This window comes from Pinus tabuliformis, chromosome 1_1, assembly GCF_031772625.1.
Source record: "Pinus tabuliformis cultivar Carrire ecotype Pingquan chromosome 1_1, CPIR1, whole genome shotgun sequence".
NCBI classification, from domain to species: domain Eukaryota; kingdom Viridiplantae; phylum Streptophyta; class Pinopsida; order Pinales; family Pinaceae; genus Pinus; species Pinus tabuliformis.
The window spans coordinates 646,861,727-646,876,442 of NC_142297.1; the positions used below are offsets into that span (position 1 = coordinate 646,861,727).

At 41.7% G+C, this 14,716-nt stretch overlaps 1 protein-coding gene across 2 annotated transcripts in view; it reads left to right on the top strand.

The window, feature by feature from the left end:
- Positions 1-499: 499 nt before the first annotated feature.
- LOC149215032 (N-glycosylase/DNA lyase OGG1-like) overlaps positions 500-14,716 on the top strand; it is a 75,271-nt gene continuing 61,054 nt past the window's right edge. For both annotated transcript variants that reach the window (XM_089392494.1, XM_089392495.1), the window contains exon 1: positions 500-1,519. In XM_089392494.1, the coding sequence (XP_089248620.1) occupies positions 663-1,519 (857 nt within the window). In that variant the 5' untranslated portion in view covers positions 500-662. The remainder of the gene's footprint in view (positions 1,520-14,716) is intronic.

The following is a 14,716-nucleotide window of genomic DNA, read 5'->3' on the forward strand; positions in this document are numbered from 1 at the left end:
AAAGTATTATAGCTCATCATATCTCTGAATCAAATAAAAAATATAACAACCATTTTACCTAACTATTTACAATAACTTTAATTAACAATTTTATTAAAAAAATAATTAAAATTAAAAAATTCTTATATTTCCATTTCATCTAAAAAATTCTTATATTTCTATTATTTCCATTTCATCTCAAAGAAAATATATAATTTACTCAATTTTTTATATTCATTCAAATTTTAATATACCACCCAAAAAAATATAATTTACAATTTAAATAACAAAAATATATAATTTGAACCATGTAAACCACTATTTATAGAACAAAAATAAATATATAATTTACAATTTAAATAACAAAAATATATAATTTGAACGATGTAAATCACAATTTATACCACAAACAAAGAAGTTACCAAACGCCCTCCAAAATTACCCTACTCCCCCGTTTGAAGTAAAAAATCAACCAAAAGGAATTGAAATGATTTGGAAGATAGAGGTAGCACATATATAACTTGAGATTGAGATACCCGTTACATGATTTGCCCCGGGAGTCCGGTATTACAGATAAACAGTGGAGTTCTATGGAGCTCCTTGGCAGTGGAGAACTGAAATAGGCGGTGTACCGTTTGTTAACCTCCCGCTATACACAAAGGTCTGGCTCATCCTCTTCAAACATGAAGAGGAGAGGTAGTATGGGTTTGAATAACACAGCCAGGAACACAGGCTCTCTGATTTCACCCAAACCACCGATATCAACACCACCCTCACCAACAGCAAGAATTCCTCTCCATCACAAAATCTTCAAAACCATCACTAAAAAGAGATCTATTAAGCCCTCCAAAAGCGTGACCACCAAACGGACTCTCCTCCATGATTTTGGGAAAGAACTCACTAGCTGCAAATCCCCATTGTTGTGGCAAAAACCATTCTATACCCTGGTCGAAGCTTCATATAAAACTGGTGATACTACAGATTGTTGCTGGAGGAGCCTTGGAGTGGGAATGAAGGAGTTGAAGTTAGACATCACATTCCCCACTGGGCAGACCTTCAGATGGAAGAAAACAGGTCCATCAGAGTACACAGGGGCAGTGGGAACTTATTTGTTCACACTCAGACAAGTTGTTACTGATGATGATGATGATGAAGAAGAAGAAGAAGTTGAGTATTTCATTCATAACTCAAGTGGGTTCTCTCAGGAAGCCGAAGCGGCCCTGAGGGATTATTTGAATCTCGGTATTTCATTGACAGACATGTGGAAGGGCTTTGCAGAAGCAGATTCCAGGTTTGCAGCATTGGCTCCTTACATGGGTGGTGCTCGTTTGCTCAGACAGGATCCTCTCGAGTGCCTTTTTCAGTTTATTTGTTCTTCCAATAATAATATTCAGAGGATCACACAGATGGTGGAGTTTTTGTCCGGATTTGGACCTTGTTTGGGAACTGTTGAGGGAATTGAGTTTCATGCTTTTCCTTCATTGGAAGAGTTGTCTTCGTTCGATGAAGGGCAGCTTCGGAAAGCAGGATTCGGTTACAGGTTTGATTCTATCCTTTCTAGTTATGTATTTGTTTTTTCCTCCTTCGGAATTGCATCAAAATAGAGTTCCAGGGGCTCCACTGCAAATAGCAGACATCATCCCTTTGAAGGCTGATGCCATAAGAGCGCGGGCAGGTCATAACACAAATGGAACCCTGATGGACAGTTCAACAACATGTCATGGTCTAACCTTCTAATGAAGAGTTGGTCCTGTGCCAATCCAGTTAGCCAGAGAGCCAACCAGCAAGGTACTGGTGAAAACTTTTAAGAAAGGGTTGGTCCTAGCTATGTTACCAGAAACCCGACAGGAGATCTGTTTATTGTTCTGTTTCCATTCCCCCGTTGATATTAAATTAGTACATTGCTGATACATTTTATATGCATAATATATACTAGGAGGGGGTGTCGGTTCATGTTTCTTATCCCCCGAAAATCTATAGCCCTGTTTCTTATTATGCTCCCGTTTGGTGTTCTGCTTCTTGTTCTGGTTTTTGGTAACATGGGGTTCTCCATTAACCCACCCAGCCAACCATGCAGTAAGGTCCTCATTATCCCGGTAAAGTTTTGATCAACTCTCGAACTAAAAATATCCTGAGCAACCCTTCCGACACACAGGATTGGTCCTGCCTTGCCAACGAACCAATCTCTTGTTGGGCTCCTCATGGGGAACCTTGCCAATACAGCAACGCCTTGTTGACATGCTTTGTCTTTCAGTTCTCGAAATTGATGCTCTGATTACTTGGAAAAATTATCAATTTACATAACCTAAATCGCTTTATCTTGGAAACTCTGCAAAATGGACAAATGACAACTTCATGCCCAAAATCCTAAACCCCACTGGTAAGCAGGGTCAACATATCAAAACAAAATTGACCTTACAATAAACCGTATGATAACAAAAAAATAATCAAAATTAGTATTGAAGTCAGGGTCATAGTTCAAACTTAAGTCTCAGCAGTACTGCAGATAATAATTCACCATTTGTTTGTTCAGGATTTCCCACATTGTGGTTTGGTGCTCCACCCTGTAACTGCACATCTGCCCGTCTTCACACCCCACCCTTGCTGAACCCCAAGATTTCCTCTGCCCATGGCACTGATGTAGGCTAACTACCAACATTTTGTACTTAGGCCTCCCTCTCACTAATTCAAGTGTCATTTTTAAATATTTAGCAGCTTTTTTTTGGTGGCCAGTGGAATGAATTTCGGGTCGTCAAACATCATCACTATAACATTAAGTGACTTCTCATTTTATTGTGGAGAAAGAAGAAACCATGGTAAACTGAGCTCTCTCGATGATTATACTTCAAGGTCTTCAAGCATCATCATTATAACAGTAAGCGACTTTTCGTTTTATGTTTGGAAAAATAAGGAACTATTGTAGACTGAGCTCTCTGGATGATTGATACCCAACTGTCCCATATCCAGATGTAATCTCCCCTCATTTGCATGAGGCCTGTATTCAGTGTGGCATGTGATGTGGACTGAACTTGGGATCGCAATTTGGCAAACGCCAAACTTGTTTCATCTGTTCTTGTTATGTTTTGTCTTTTATCATGTTTCTCTCAGAGTGTATCCATGAAAAAGAAGAATTTAGTAAAATCAAAATATGTTTACTGAAAGTTGATTCTGCATTCGTAGAAAATTGAAATGTTTCAGGTAGCCCCTGACATCTCTAGCTCCATTGCCAGACCTTGCCATCTCACTCACTCGTTCCTTTTTTAGCAGGCCATGACTATTTTGTATCGTGCGCAGACTATTGAGTATTTTGTATCATATCACGGTCTCTTATGTGCGTGTCGTGGCAGCGCTACCACTGGTTTCTTTCTCTCTATATGTTATTTTTAGCATTCTTTTAGGAGATGTGCTTGCACTCCCACATTGGAGTCATATTGACTGTACCCTTCTTCAGTCCCATTGACCTATTTCTGGTCATCAGTTGGACATTAATTAATTTACTTACTTACCTTCAAATTCAGAGTTATTTCACTTATCTTTTTTCTTTAATATGTTGACGTCCACAGATGACTAAAGGCAGTCAAAGGCATTGGATATTACAACCATAGCATCATGTAATTTCCTCGGGTATCTTCAATCTAATTAATAAACAAAAGGCATTTGGCAAAGTGTAATACTTGCAAATTGTCATCAATCAATAAAATAGCTTAACCAATAGAAAAGAATTATTTGCTATACAGTTGTCAGTGGTCAGAAAACCTATCCTTCCTTATCGACTATTCTAAGTCTGGAACTGACATAAACCTGTCATCTGCAGAAGAATTTGCTGACATGGAGTACTACAGTGCAATCTTGGGTCGAGTCTAATAGTACTTCTTGAAGAGGTTAAAGAAGAGGTGTCTCTTCTCAGTTCCATCACACAAATTTCTATTGCTGTTACTCCTCCCATAAAACTGTACATGCTAATGCTGAGGCCTTGATCGTTGCCTCTTTGGTATATATGCCTCTTCTGGCATATCGTGGCGCACAAGTACTTTCAGCACACATTTTTGTGGTCCAGGATATATCCAGCTAGTTGATATTTAGGTCAAGCGTGGAGGTGATACCAGCATATATTGTGCAAAAATACTGTTTCAATGACCCTGGAGAGCCCTGATGGGGTCATTATTTTAGCTTCTATTTTCTTGTTTAATCCATAAGGAAAAGCTACATTCCTTCGTGCTGATATGGTTTATATCCGTTTTCATACTTTTTTCTCTATAGATCGTATCAAATGCGTTAGATCAATGGAGTAGTTGTAAAGGTGGATGCCCAGGTCTCCCACAATGAGAAGCGGGATGCATGGGCAGCCCCCCATGATTTCCTCCTTCAGTTTTTCAAAAAAAGTAAAAAAAACTATCTGAAAAAACAAGTCTAAACCTAATTTCATAATAAACTGACTCTATTTTCCCTAACTATATTTCTCATTTGAATTTACAATGGTAAATCACTATTGATGGATAGTGAAATCCAATTGGCAATTAGTCTTTAAGTGTATCATTTATCATTTTATGTTTTCACATCTCTTGAATTTTATTTTAGAGATGGGTCCCCCTAGAGTTGCAGGGGAGTGCCCCCCCCGGTCCACGCCCCCACTCCCAATTCGCGCTCCGGGTGGGAGCAACTTGGGAGCTAGTTGGGAGCAATGTTGCATAGGTTCCTGAACCGAGAGGTGGGGTTCTCGAACCCGTCTCGGGTTCCCGTCACCATGTTCCAGGTGCTGGAACGGGTACCTCTGAGAAGAACCTGTTGACGGTGCTGGACCTGCCAACATGTCAAGGGGATCTTCCTGGTAAGAAGTCCCAATTAGACCTCAGACCGTTTGGTGTAGGAGTCCCAATAGTGGGTCGTAAGGTAATGCCTTGACCGTGGTGTCGCACAGAGGCAAGTAGAATAACTCTATCAGCAGCAAGGGTGTGACTGATGCAGTGAGTTAAGGAAGGTGTATGAGAGGTTCCAACACTTCGAAAGGGGAAGGAGGTGAAGGTGAGTTCCAGGTTGAAAGGGATCAGTCCCAACTCGGCTAGGAACACACAACACAAAGGACACGCACAACTTCTAGCAGAGCAGTCCACTTAGATGTGGCAATCATATCATACAAGGTAAGATAACACGTACAACACTCACGGATCAGTCTGAGATGAGTGTGACGGTTGTTATAGCAAGGTTCAAGTGAAAGGTCTATTTGATGTCTGATAGAGCAGTTGACACGGACGGTGACAACATTAACAACATATGCAACACATTAACAACAAGATTCATATAATTGCATGTGAATCAATTCACACACAAGTACGTAAGTTAAACAACACATCATTAAAGCAATCAGAGCAGTCCAACTACAATAACAACATATGCATGAAAATGCGCTGACTCTTATTATATAAAGAGGTGTAAGTCACAATCATACAATACATCCAAGTAAACCTGCTAGCCCCAACAATGGAACGTTACAACCACATCCGCCTGCTCCTCCAAAAAGATGTACTAGCTCGGTGCAGTGGAGAAGCCAAGGTGTGTTACAATACTGTCAAAGCCTTCGTCAAAATAGTCTTAGTAGAAGCTTGGCTGACCAAAAGCCTATACAATGAGTTATGAGGGATTATTTATAGCAAAGGGTGGGGTGACCCTTGACATTCTCCTTTGTGACCATTCAACTACCCTCATGACTCTTCACCTACTCTATGACTGTCACATCCACTCTTGACACTTGACTTACACTTGACATGACTCAACATTACAATGCACATGTACCCATGTGAACAATGGCTTGGACAAGCCAAACTAGACATCATTCGGACTTAGACAACCATAGAAGTCCAACTGCTCGACATTCTCATGCTGATTAACAGTGACATATTGATGCCAAGATTGGTAGTCCTTGAGAGTGTTCGTGTGTTCTGTTGTGACATCCCTCTGAAACTTGAACCTTGCCTCCATAGCATCTGGGTACATTGCTTGGGCTCCTTTGTTCGACTCGTTTGTGAGCATGCGCATCATTGTGTTTAGTGTGGCTGGACCAGCAACATACTTGCGCATGATGTTTGCACTCATAGGCAAGTTTGGGCTGGTGGCAGTGCGCATCAACTTGTCGAAGTACGAGTCAAGCTCCTGTTGGACTTGCTTCTTGGTCTTCGCTTGGGTGAGGGTCCCAAATGATGGGATTGCATGAGTGTGCACTATAACCTCCATGCTCTTGAATACTTGTGCATGGGAACACTGTATGCTAGTGATGAGTTGCGGTAGGTCTTCATAGTTTCGAATCTGACTTCGGATACGTGCTTGCAGCTCGACCGCATTGGCCTTCATCATCTTTGGCAAGTGAAGCGGGGCTCCTTTGTACTTCATCGTCCATGCTCTCATGTTATCAACAACAATATGTATGTTCTTCAAGATGCGTACTCTTCTTGCACATCGCTGCTGCCGTCCGTGGAGATGAACGACTGTCCGATGCACGGTATTAAACTTGGAGTACAATGCTCGCATAAGCCAAGGATAACACTTCATCTAGTATTGCCTTCTTCAGTTTAGCTCGGGCGGACATTGTCACCAAGTCCCCTCCCTGCTTGGCCACTTGTTCCTTCGCCATTCGCTCGTTCTCAGCTATGAGAAAACGAACACTTGAGCTAGTGGCTTCGACATACACTCTTGTTGTAGCGGCCAACGCAGCTAGATTCTTGTGCACATCAGTCACGATCACTTGCTCTTCAAATTGCATAGGGGATGTTTGGTCCTCCGGAGTCGGTACTCTCTGAGACTGCACAACTATGTGATGAGATTCGTCAAAGGAGATGTTGTGTACAATGTTGCAGGAAATGCCCCCCCGAGTCAAAAGCCCGATCCGCGATCCGTACAGATCCGTGGGGGATCCGCCCTTCGAAATGCATTTTTCCGAAATGCGGATTACGCTGAAAAATGTGGTTCTTGCCATTTCAGAACCTTTCGGCCCGATCTGCGTTTCGGTTTTTTGGATCCGTGTTTCGGTTTTTCCGAAACTCCCGAAACACGTTTCCTACAGAGATAATCGAGCAACTATATGCTTAACACTGGTCCATTTGGGAGCATGCATGCAATTAGCGATTCTAGGATGATGATGATCGAGTTGAGATGCCACGCCCATTTGGGCCCTTGGTTCCTAGGTTCCATGGTTCAACACCAACAACAGGGGGTTCGTCTTCATCAGTTTCAGTGCCACAACTTCCACAGGCACCATCTTCTTCATTGCCACCACATGGAGGCCTGCCTCCACGTTCTCTTCCTGGTGGAAGGAGGAGAGATTAATAGATATATTCACAATTTACTACTTTTGTCATAGATTGATCATTAGACTTGTAGGCTTGTGAATTTGAACCTTTTTGTCTTGGCGATGACCAAGTCACCTATTTTGTAAACATTATTATTTGAATTTTGGACATGACAAATGTTGACAATTGCTCACTTGCTAGATAAATCATAATATGCTCTATGTTTTATGTTTTATAATATGCTTAAATGTTTTATGTTTTATAATATGCTTAAATGTTTTATGTTTTATAATATGCTTAAAAATTTGATGTATGTTTGTAATTGCTAGAATATAGATGGTTGATGCTCGAATAGTTAATCATTGATGTACATACTAGTAACTACAATAGTACAATGGAATCATGGATGCCATATCTATCTTGATTTATTAAAAAATATGCATGTTTTCATGTCTTCTACAACTAATTTGGTATTTGGGATGTTTATTTTGAATATAAATGCAAAAAATATTTTATATATATATATAGCAGATGCTTCTGCAGATGCTTCGCTTCCTAGATTTTTGGAAAATGACGCTTCCGCATCCCCGCTTCCAAAAAACGTCCCTGTTTCGTGCAACATTGGTTGTGCATCTTTGCTTCTGGTTGACCACCAAGGATCTCAGTGCCTTCTTGGTCATTCAAGACTTGCTCATCGTCTGGATGCATTGAAGCAGGTGAGTCGACCTCTCTTTGGTGAGGCATGAGGTCAGTGTCCTGTTCCAACTCTTGCTGCTCCATGTTTGCATCCAACTGTTCAAGACCCTGTTCTATCTCATGAGCAAAGTCTTGCCCCTGCGAGGGTTCACCCTGTTTGTCTGATGCCAGCTGTTCAGAAGAATCAACTACTTGTACGGGCTCTACTTCGTCTGTCTGAATGTTTTATGTTTTATAATATGCTTAAATGTTTTATGTTTTATAATATGCTTAAAAATTTGATGTATGTTTGTAATTGCTAGAATATAGATGGTTGATGCTCGAATAGTTAATCATTGATGTACATACTAGTAACTACAATAGTACAATGGAATCATGGATGCCATATCTATCTTGATTTATTAAAAAATATGCATGTTTTCATGTCTTCTACAACTAATTTGGTATTTGGGATGTTTATTTTGAATATAAATGCAAAAAATATTTTATATATATATATAGCAGATGCTTCTGCAGACGCTTCGCTTCCTAGATTTTTGGAAAATGACGCTTCCGCATCCCCGCTTCCAAAAAACGTCCCTGTTTCGTCCCTACTTTGTGCAACATTGGTTGTGCATCTTTGCTTCTGGTTGACCACCAAGGATCTCAGTGCCTCCTTGGTCATTCAAGACTTGCTCATCGTCTGGATGCATTGAAGCAGGTGAGTCGACCTCTCTTTGGTGAGGCATGAGGTCAGTGTCCTGTTCCAACTCTTGCTGCTCCATGTTTGCATCCAACTGTTCAAGAGCCTGTTCTATCTCATGAGCAAAGTCTTGCCCCTGCGAGGGTTCACCCTGTTTGCCTGATGCCAGCTGTTCAGAAGAATCAACTACTTGTACGGGCGCTACTTCGTCTGTCTGCACGTGATGCGCCCCCTGTTGAATCTGCTGTTGCTGCGCTTCCTTCTCTTGTTGGCGCAACTCTTGTTCTTTCCGAAGTTGCTCCCTCAGCTCATGCAACTCCTTCTCTGCTTCTTCCATTCTCTTCTTATCCCTCTGCCTTCGTGCGATTCGCTTGTCGCGCTACTGCCTCTTCTGTTGAATAGCCATAATTGCTTGTTCTACAAGTGGATCTGCTCGAAACTTGCAGCTTTGTTCCTCCTCCATGCGGTTGACAATCTTTCTCTTCCCTTTGTCGCGCATAGGTATGCTTGGCTTTGCTGCTGCTATTACTATTGGTGTTCTCCGTGATGCTGTTTCATGTTGTTGTGCCAACCATTATGTGGCAAAACCAACCTGTTTATTGGGCCTGAAGGAATTGTAATAGTATCTCCATGGGTCCTCTTCGGCCCAATGAAATGCCCCATGGATCCAATTGAACTGAACTCTCATGCATTTATCCTTCACAATGCAATGTGGGTCATACGGGTTGAAACTTCGGAGGTCGAATGGGTATTTCTTCATTTGTTCAGCTTTGACATCCGCTTGCTTGATGCTTTGGATCTTATAACCCAATCCACAACGGAAGAATGGGTCGAACGGGTATTTCTTCATCTGTTCAGCTTCGACATCCGCTTGCTTGATGCTTCGGATCTCGTATAACCCAATCTGCAACGGAAGAGTGGGCCAAGGTGCCTTCTTCTTCCGCTGCAGCCTAGCTGTCAATCCTATTGAGATATGATATGCTACTTCCTGCATGATAAGCACATCCAAAGCAAACTTTGGTAGAACATGCAGAGGCTTCTCTGCACTGAACACTTGGATGAACGTGCCGGCTGGTGAGGCATACCAATCTGCAATGCCTAACAATGCCTTCATCGCTTCTTCTGACATGCATAATGGATCTTGTTTGAATATCAACCTGTACACTAGGGTGACAAGATGGTCGAATAGCTGTTTGGTCACTCCTCTAAAGCTGCACTTGGACAATAACTTGAAATACATGCTCACAACAGTCTCCACCGGTGACCATGCCCACTCTAAGCTCGGGAACTCATGTCGGGCACAAACTGCATCTAGAATGTAGGCAGACATATAAATCTCTGCATGCATGCCTTCGGGTGACTGTCGAGCCTTAATGACTTACTCCTTTAGCTGATGAGCCACTACGTTGGACCAGTTGCATGGTCTTCCTTCTTTAGCTAGTTGGTCCTGTGCGACCACCCAATTCTGAGGGAAGGTCTCAGTGCTCGCTTGGCCACTCAGTTGACATGCGAATATGACCAAGTATTGGTATGCCTTCCTCAATATCTTCGTCTTATAGATCTGATTGGGGGTCATCTTGAAACGAGTTGGCTCCTTTACCCAATCCTTTAGAATGTCTCTGGAGTGGCCTTTGCTGTTGGGCAAGCTGAACGGGGGAGTCATGACAATCATGGGCTCGGTCATCTAATACATCTCATCGTAATCTCGTGCCCAGAAGGTTGCAAGCTTTGTCCCATTGACACTGCTCAAGGTCATCGTCTCGGGGTCAGTGTGAGAGACGATCCAGTGAATCATGTCTGCGCATGGGAATGCGGGGTATCTGCATGCAATCCGGTACAAGCCAAACTTATGAATGTTCATGTACACCTGACAGTCTTCAAGGTCTTCCCCAAAAGTACCTGTGAATGTTTCATTCACCTCTTGCCACTTCAGTTTGATGTCCTTGTCTAGATACAACTTCGTATCTTCATAGATCGGCAAACCAGAGGACACCTGCTCAGCTGCTGCTCCAACTGCCATACCATCAGTGTCCTGAGATCCTGTTCTCTTGGAAGCCATTGAGATAGATGAACACCTGAAAGATCTGGAAACAAGCAGCATGCATGGCAAGAAATATGTCAGTGAAAACAAAGCAAATCCGGGGAAGGACACAACACATACCTGGGAAACTAATGAGCAAGATTGTGCAAATTTCACTGGGAGGCGGAGTGAGTGGCTGCTAGAATTGTGCAAAAGGTAGTTTAGGGTTTTTGGGAGGTTGGACTGGCTGTTGGCCCAGGGACATATTTGTGCAATTTCTTGGGCCAAGCAGCCATTGTCCTCTAGGAATGTGCAAAACAATCCAAGAGGTCAGTGTTGACCCATAATGCGCAAATCTAGAGAGGAAGGCGAGCCTTCCTTCCCTAGATTGCACAATGCAGCCTTGGTGAAGGTAGAGACTGGGCCAAGGTTGGCTCGACTCTTCAACGGGCAACTGAAAACAAATAAGTCGATCAAATGCACTGCGACACTAAGTGATAGTAGAAGTGATAAACAGTGCATGCAAAACATGAATGGAAGATTCAACAAACTGATCAATATGCATGTGGGTGAGGTTGTTCGTCGGTTGGGCGAACGTCCATGCAAAACAGTTTCATGCATGCGACAACAGTGAGATAGCAACAAAAATTGAAACAGAGCTAGGACAAGCTACAATATATGTAAATGACAATAGGCGTTCAAAGAAATCAAGCAAACAACAATCACACAAGCGAATACACAAGAAGCGACATAAATGCTAAAAAAGACAAATTGAGGCCACTTACCCGTGAATAGCTGAGTCGGATGTGTCGAAGAGTCCTGGATGTGCTGTGGGATATCGGAGTTCCAAGATCGATGTGAATGAATGAGCTGTGATGCGTCAAATAAATAAGTCTGGTCTCATGACATGCATGCCACAAATCTAGGAAAAGGCACCACTTGGAGGGAAGCTTCTAAAACAATTTTGCATGTAACCCCCGATTGCTAAAAATAGTTCCCTAAATCATGAGATGCCTTTTGCATGTTGCCTCTTGCTGTTTCGGTAAGATCAAGTCATGCATGCATGCAAGTCAAGTTTCCTTGGTCCTTGGTGGAACTGGTCAACCAGACTGTTCATGCATGCGAGTGCTCAACTGCTCGGGAAAAATGCGCATTCTTGGCTTGGAGCTGGGCTGACTGCCCAAGGGGATTGCGCAATTTTGGGCAAAACAGTTGGTTGCTGCCCAGGTTTGCACAAACCCTAGGCTGAACAGCCTGTTACTGGGCAAAATTGCGCAAATCCTGCTGGAAGGGTTTGCTGGTAGGATTGCGCAATCCTGGAGCCCAACAGGCTGTCAGAGAGGATTGCGCAATTCCTTGAGGGAAGGCTGGTTGCCCTCCAGGAATGCGCAATTTTCAAGGGGGAGCTGCTCAGCCTTCAGTTGGACCAAGTCTGGGTAAGCAGCCTGTGAGGGGAATGGATCGACAGGCTGCCTTTGTGCGTGGGAAACATTGAAGCTTGAGTACTTGACGAAGCAAGATAAAGTGTTGTGTAAGGTTGGTAGGGAGGCTCCAAAACAAGCTAAGGAAAAATTTTGGAGGGTGGTTGTAGCCTCTACACTAGAATCCTGAAGAACCCGGTCCTTCTTGAAAGAACCCCCGAGACTTTGAAATCATAAACCGGGTTCTTTTGATACATCGAGTATGGAGAACCCCGAAAAAGGGTGCTTGGCTGGTTCGTAGGAGGCATGGGGAGAAAAAAATAATTTAATTTTTATTTAATTAAAAATCACAAAACCCTAAACGAAGTCAATTTGACCAAATTTATTCGTTGGTGGCAAGACTTTTGGTTAGTTTTTATCCCTGCCCGAATTGCAACTCCATTTGCACAACGTTGGCGTCCATTTCCGGTCCATTTCCGCAGCAACAGTGAGCACGACGAGCATCCATTATCGCAACAGTGGGCACGACCTCCATTTTCGCACGCATAGGTGAAGAGTCTCAGACAACAGCTCAAGAGACGTCGGCAGAGTTTGTGACTTGTCAACATTTGGGTGCAGCGCTACAGCAGGACCGCAAGTTTTTTTTGTTGTTGTTAAATTTTCTATCTTTATTCCCAATTTTCACCTTCCAGGCTTCCACATTGTCTGATTTTCATGGTCATTAATTTAATAATTTAACATGAGTCATGTTAAATCTGCATTGCCGATAATCATAGACACTGAATAAGGCATCAATCTATCTCTCTGGCCCCTTGGGCAAGATGGGAAATAGGATCATGTCATAAAAAAAAAGCGTGGAGAATACGACATGGTGCAGAAGACAACCATCGCAATCTTGTATGTGCTCATTGAGAAAGGATTGCAAAGTGTCGATGTAGATGTAATATTCCCAACTCAAATATACTCAATTTTCTCTTAAAATTTCTGAGTTTTTAATTGAGTTTCAACGAGTCTTAATTGAGGTATTTTATCAAATAGTTGAAGGAAAACTACTGTAGATGTTGGTTTTATATTTTCTCTCAAGTGACATGGATAGGGGTCATTGCAGCAATGGGAAAATGCTTCAAATAACTAGACAACTATTTATAAACTCAGAATTAGACTTTCATTGTTGTTACAACTTAAAATGATGAAAATTTTTGAACATAAACAACCATGGAATTAACTAGACACCAATAGCATTACCGCAGTATATAAATGGAATATCAGCCTTTAAATAATGGATCTTCAACCATTAAAATCAGTGTTCTACAACAAAGATGGATCAACAATAAATATAGCTTGTTCTCTGACAGTGAAAAATCATTGTTTAACAAGGCAAAGTCTGACCTTGTTTAAGAGCAAATTTCCCAAATTTTACAATGCCATTAGGAAGGGCACAGCTGAAACATGCTCCATTTGATAAGAACTTAAACTTGTTGATTATTAGAGCTTCTGCAATTAACTTGATTTCTTGAGTAGGCAAGCTACTACAGGATTTGGCAAAAATCTTGAAATCTGGACAATGAATAAGGATACATAAATTGGGCTCTATTATCTCTTGAAATAGGATATTCGATCAGCCTTTAACCTTTGAAATCAATTCCTTTATGACTCTATCCATTTTCAGATTTAAGTTAATTTCTTGCAAACAAGTCCTCCAATTCTCTCAAACTAGAAACTTTGAAATTTCAATGTGAATGTTGAATGTTCATTGTTCAATGATGTGTATGTTTAAATCTTTGAAGTTTAAATCATAAATATTTTATTTTTCTTGTTTGAAGTTGAAAATATACAAATTCATGTATAATATAATTTATAAAATAAATTTATTAAATTATATATATATACCTGACGAACCCACGCATCTTGTTTCAAAAAGTGACGTCCCCGTCCCCATCCCCGAACCCAAGTTTCCTGGCAACATAGGTCGGGAGCGCACTCCATGCAAAAAAAACGCTCCCTAATTTTTCGGGATCGTTTAGTCTTTTTTGTAGTAATATTCCCAATGCAATTTTTCTCAAAGAAACAAATAAGTTTTGAGTGGGGCAACGTAATGATCAAGCCTATGGCCCTAGTATTGAAATTGATATGCTGTTAAAATTGGCAACTAGGGCCAAACTCCATGTGGATCATCTTATTAATGGAAGCTGATATTTTTCTTGGATCCCTCTCATCGAGAGGCATAGGATTGATCTAAAGATCATTCGATTTCGATAACTATTCATGGAGATATGAATTTATTTATGTTATGGGACAATTCGTCAAGGTCGGCCAGCAATCAAATAAACCCCACTTGTGCTCAACATTTTACTATAAATAGAGGTGGCCTTCAAGTCATTTTCAACACACTTGGGATCTCTTCCTCTCTACTTGTCTTTGGGTTTTAGTAGGAGGAGGGATCCTAAGGGATAATGCTGCCCTAATCCAGAGGGAAGAAGCTGGAACTGCCGGGAATAGCCCGGAATTGCCAAACTACCAGAACTTCCGGGGAAAAGTCGGAACTGCTGGGAAAAGTTGGAACTGCCGGGAAAAGCTGGAACTGTCGGGAAAGCTAACGCAGAGGGAAGAAGCCGGAACTGCCGGGAATAGCCAGAAT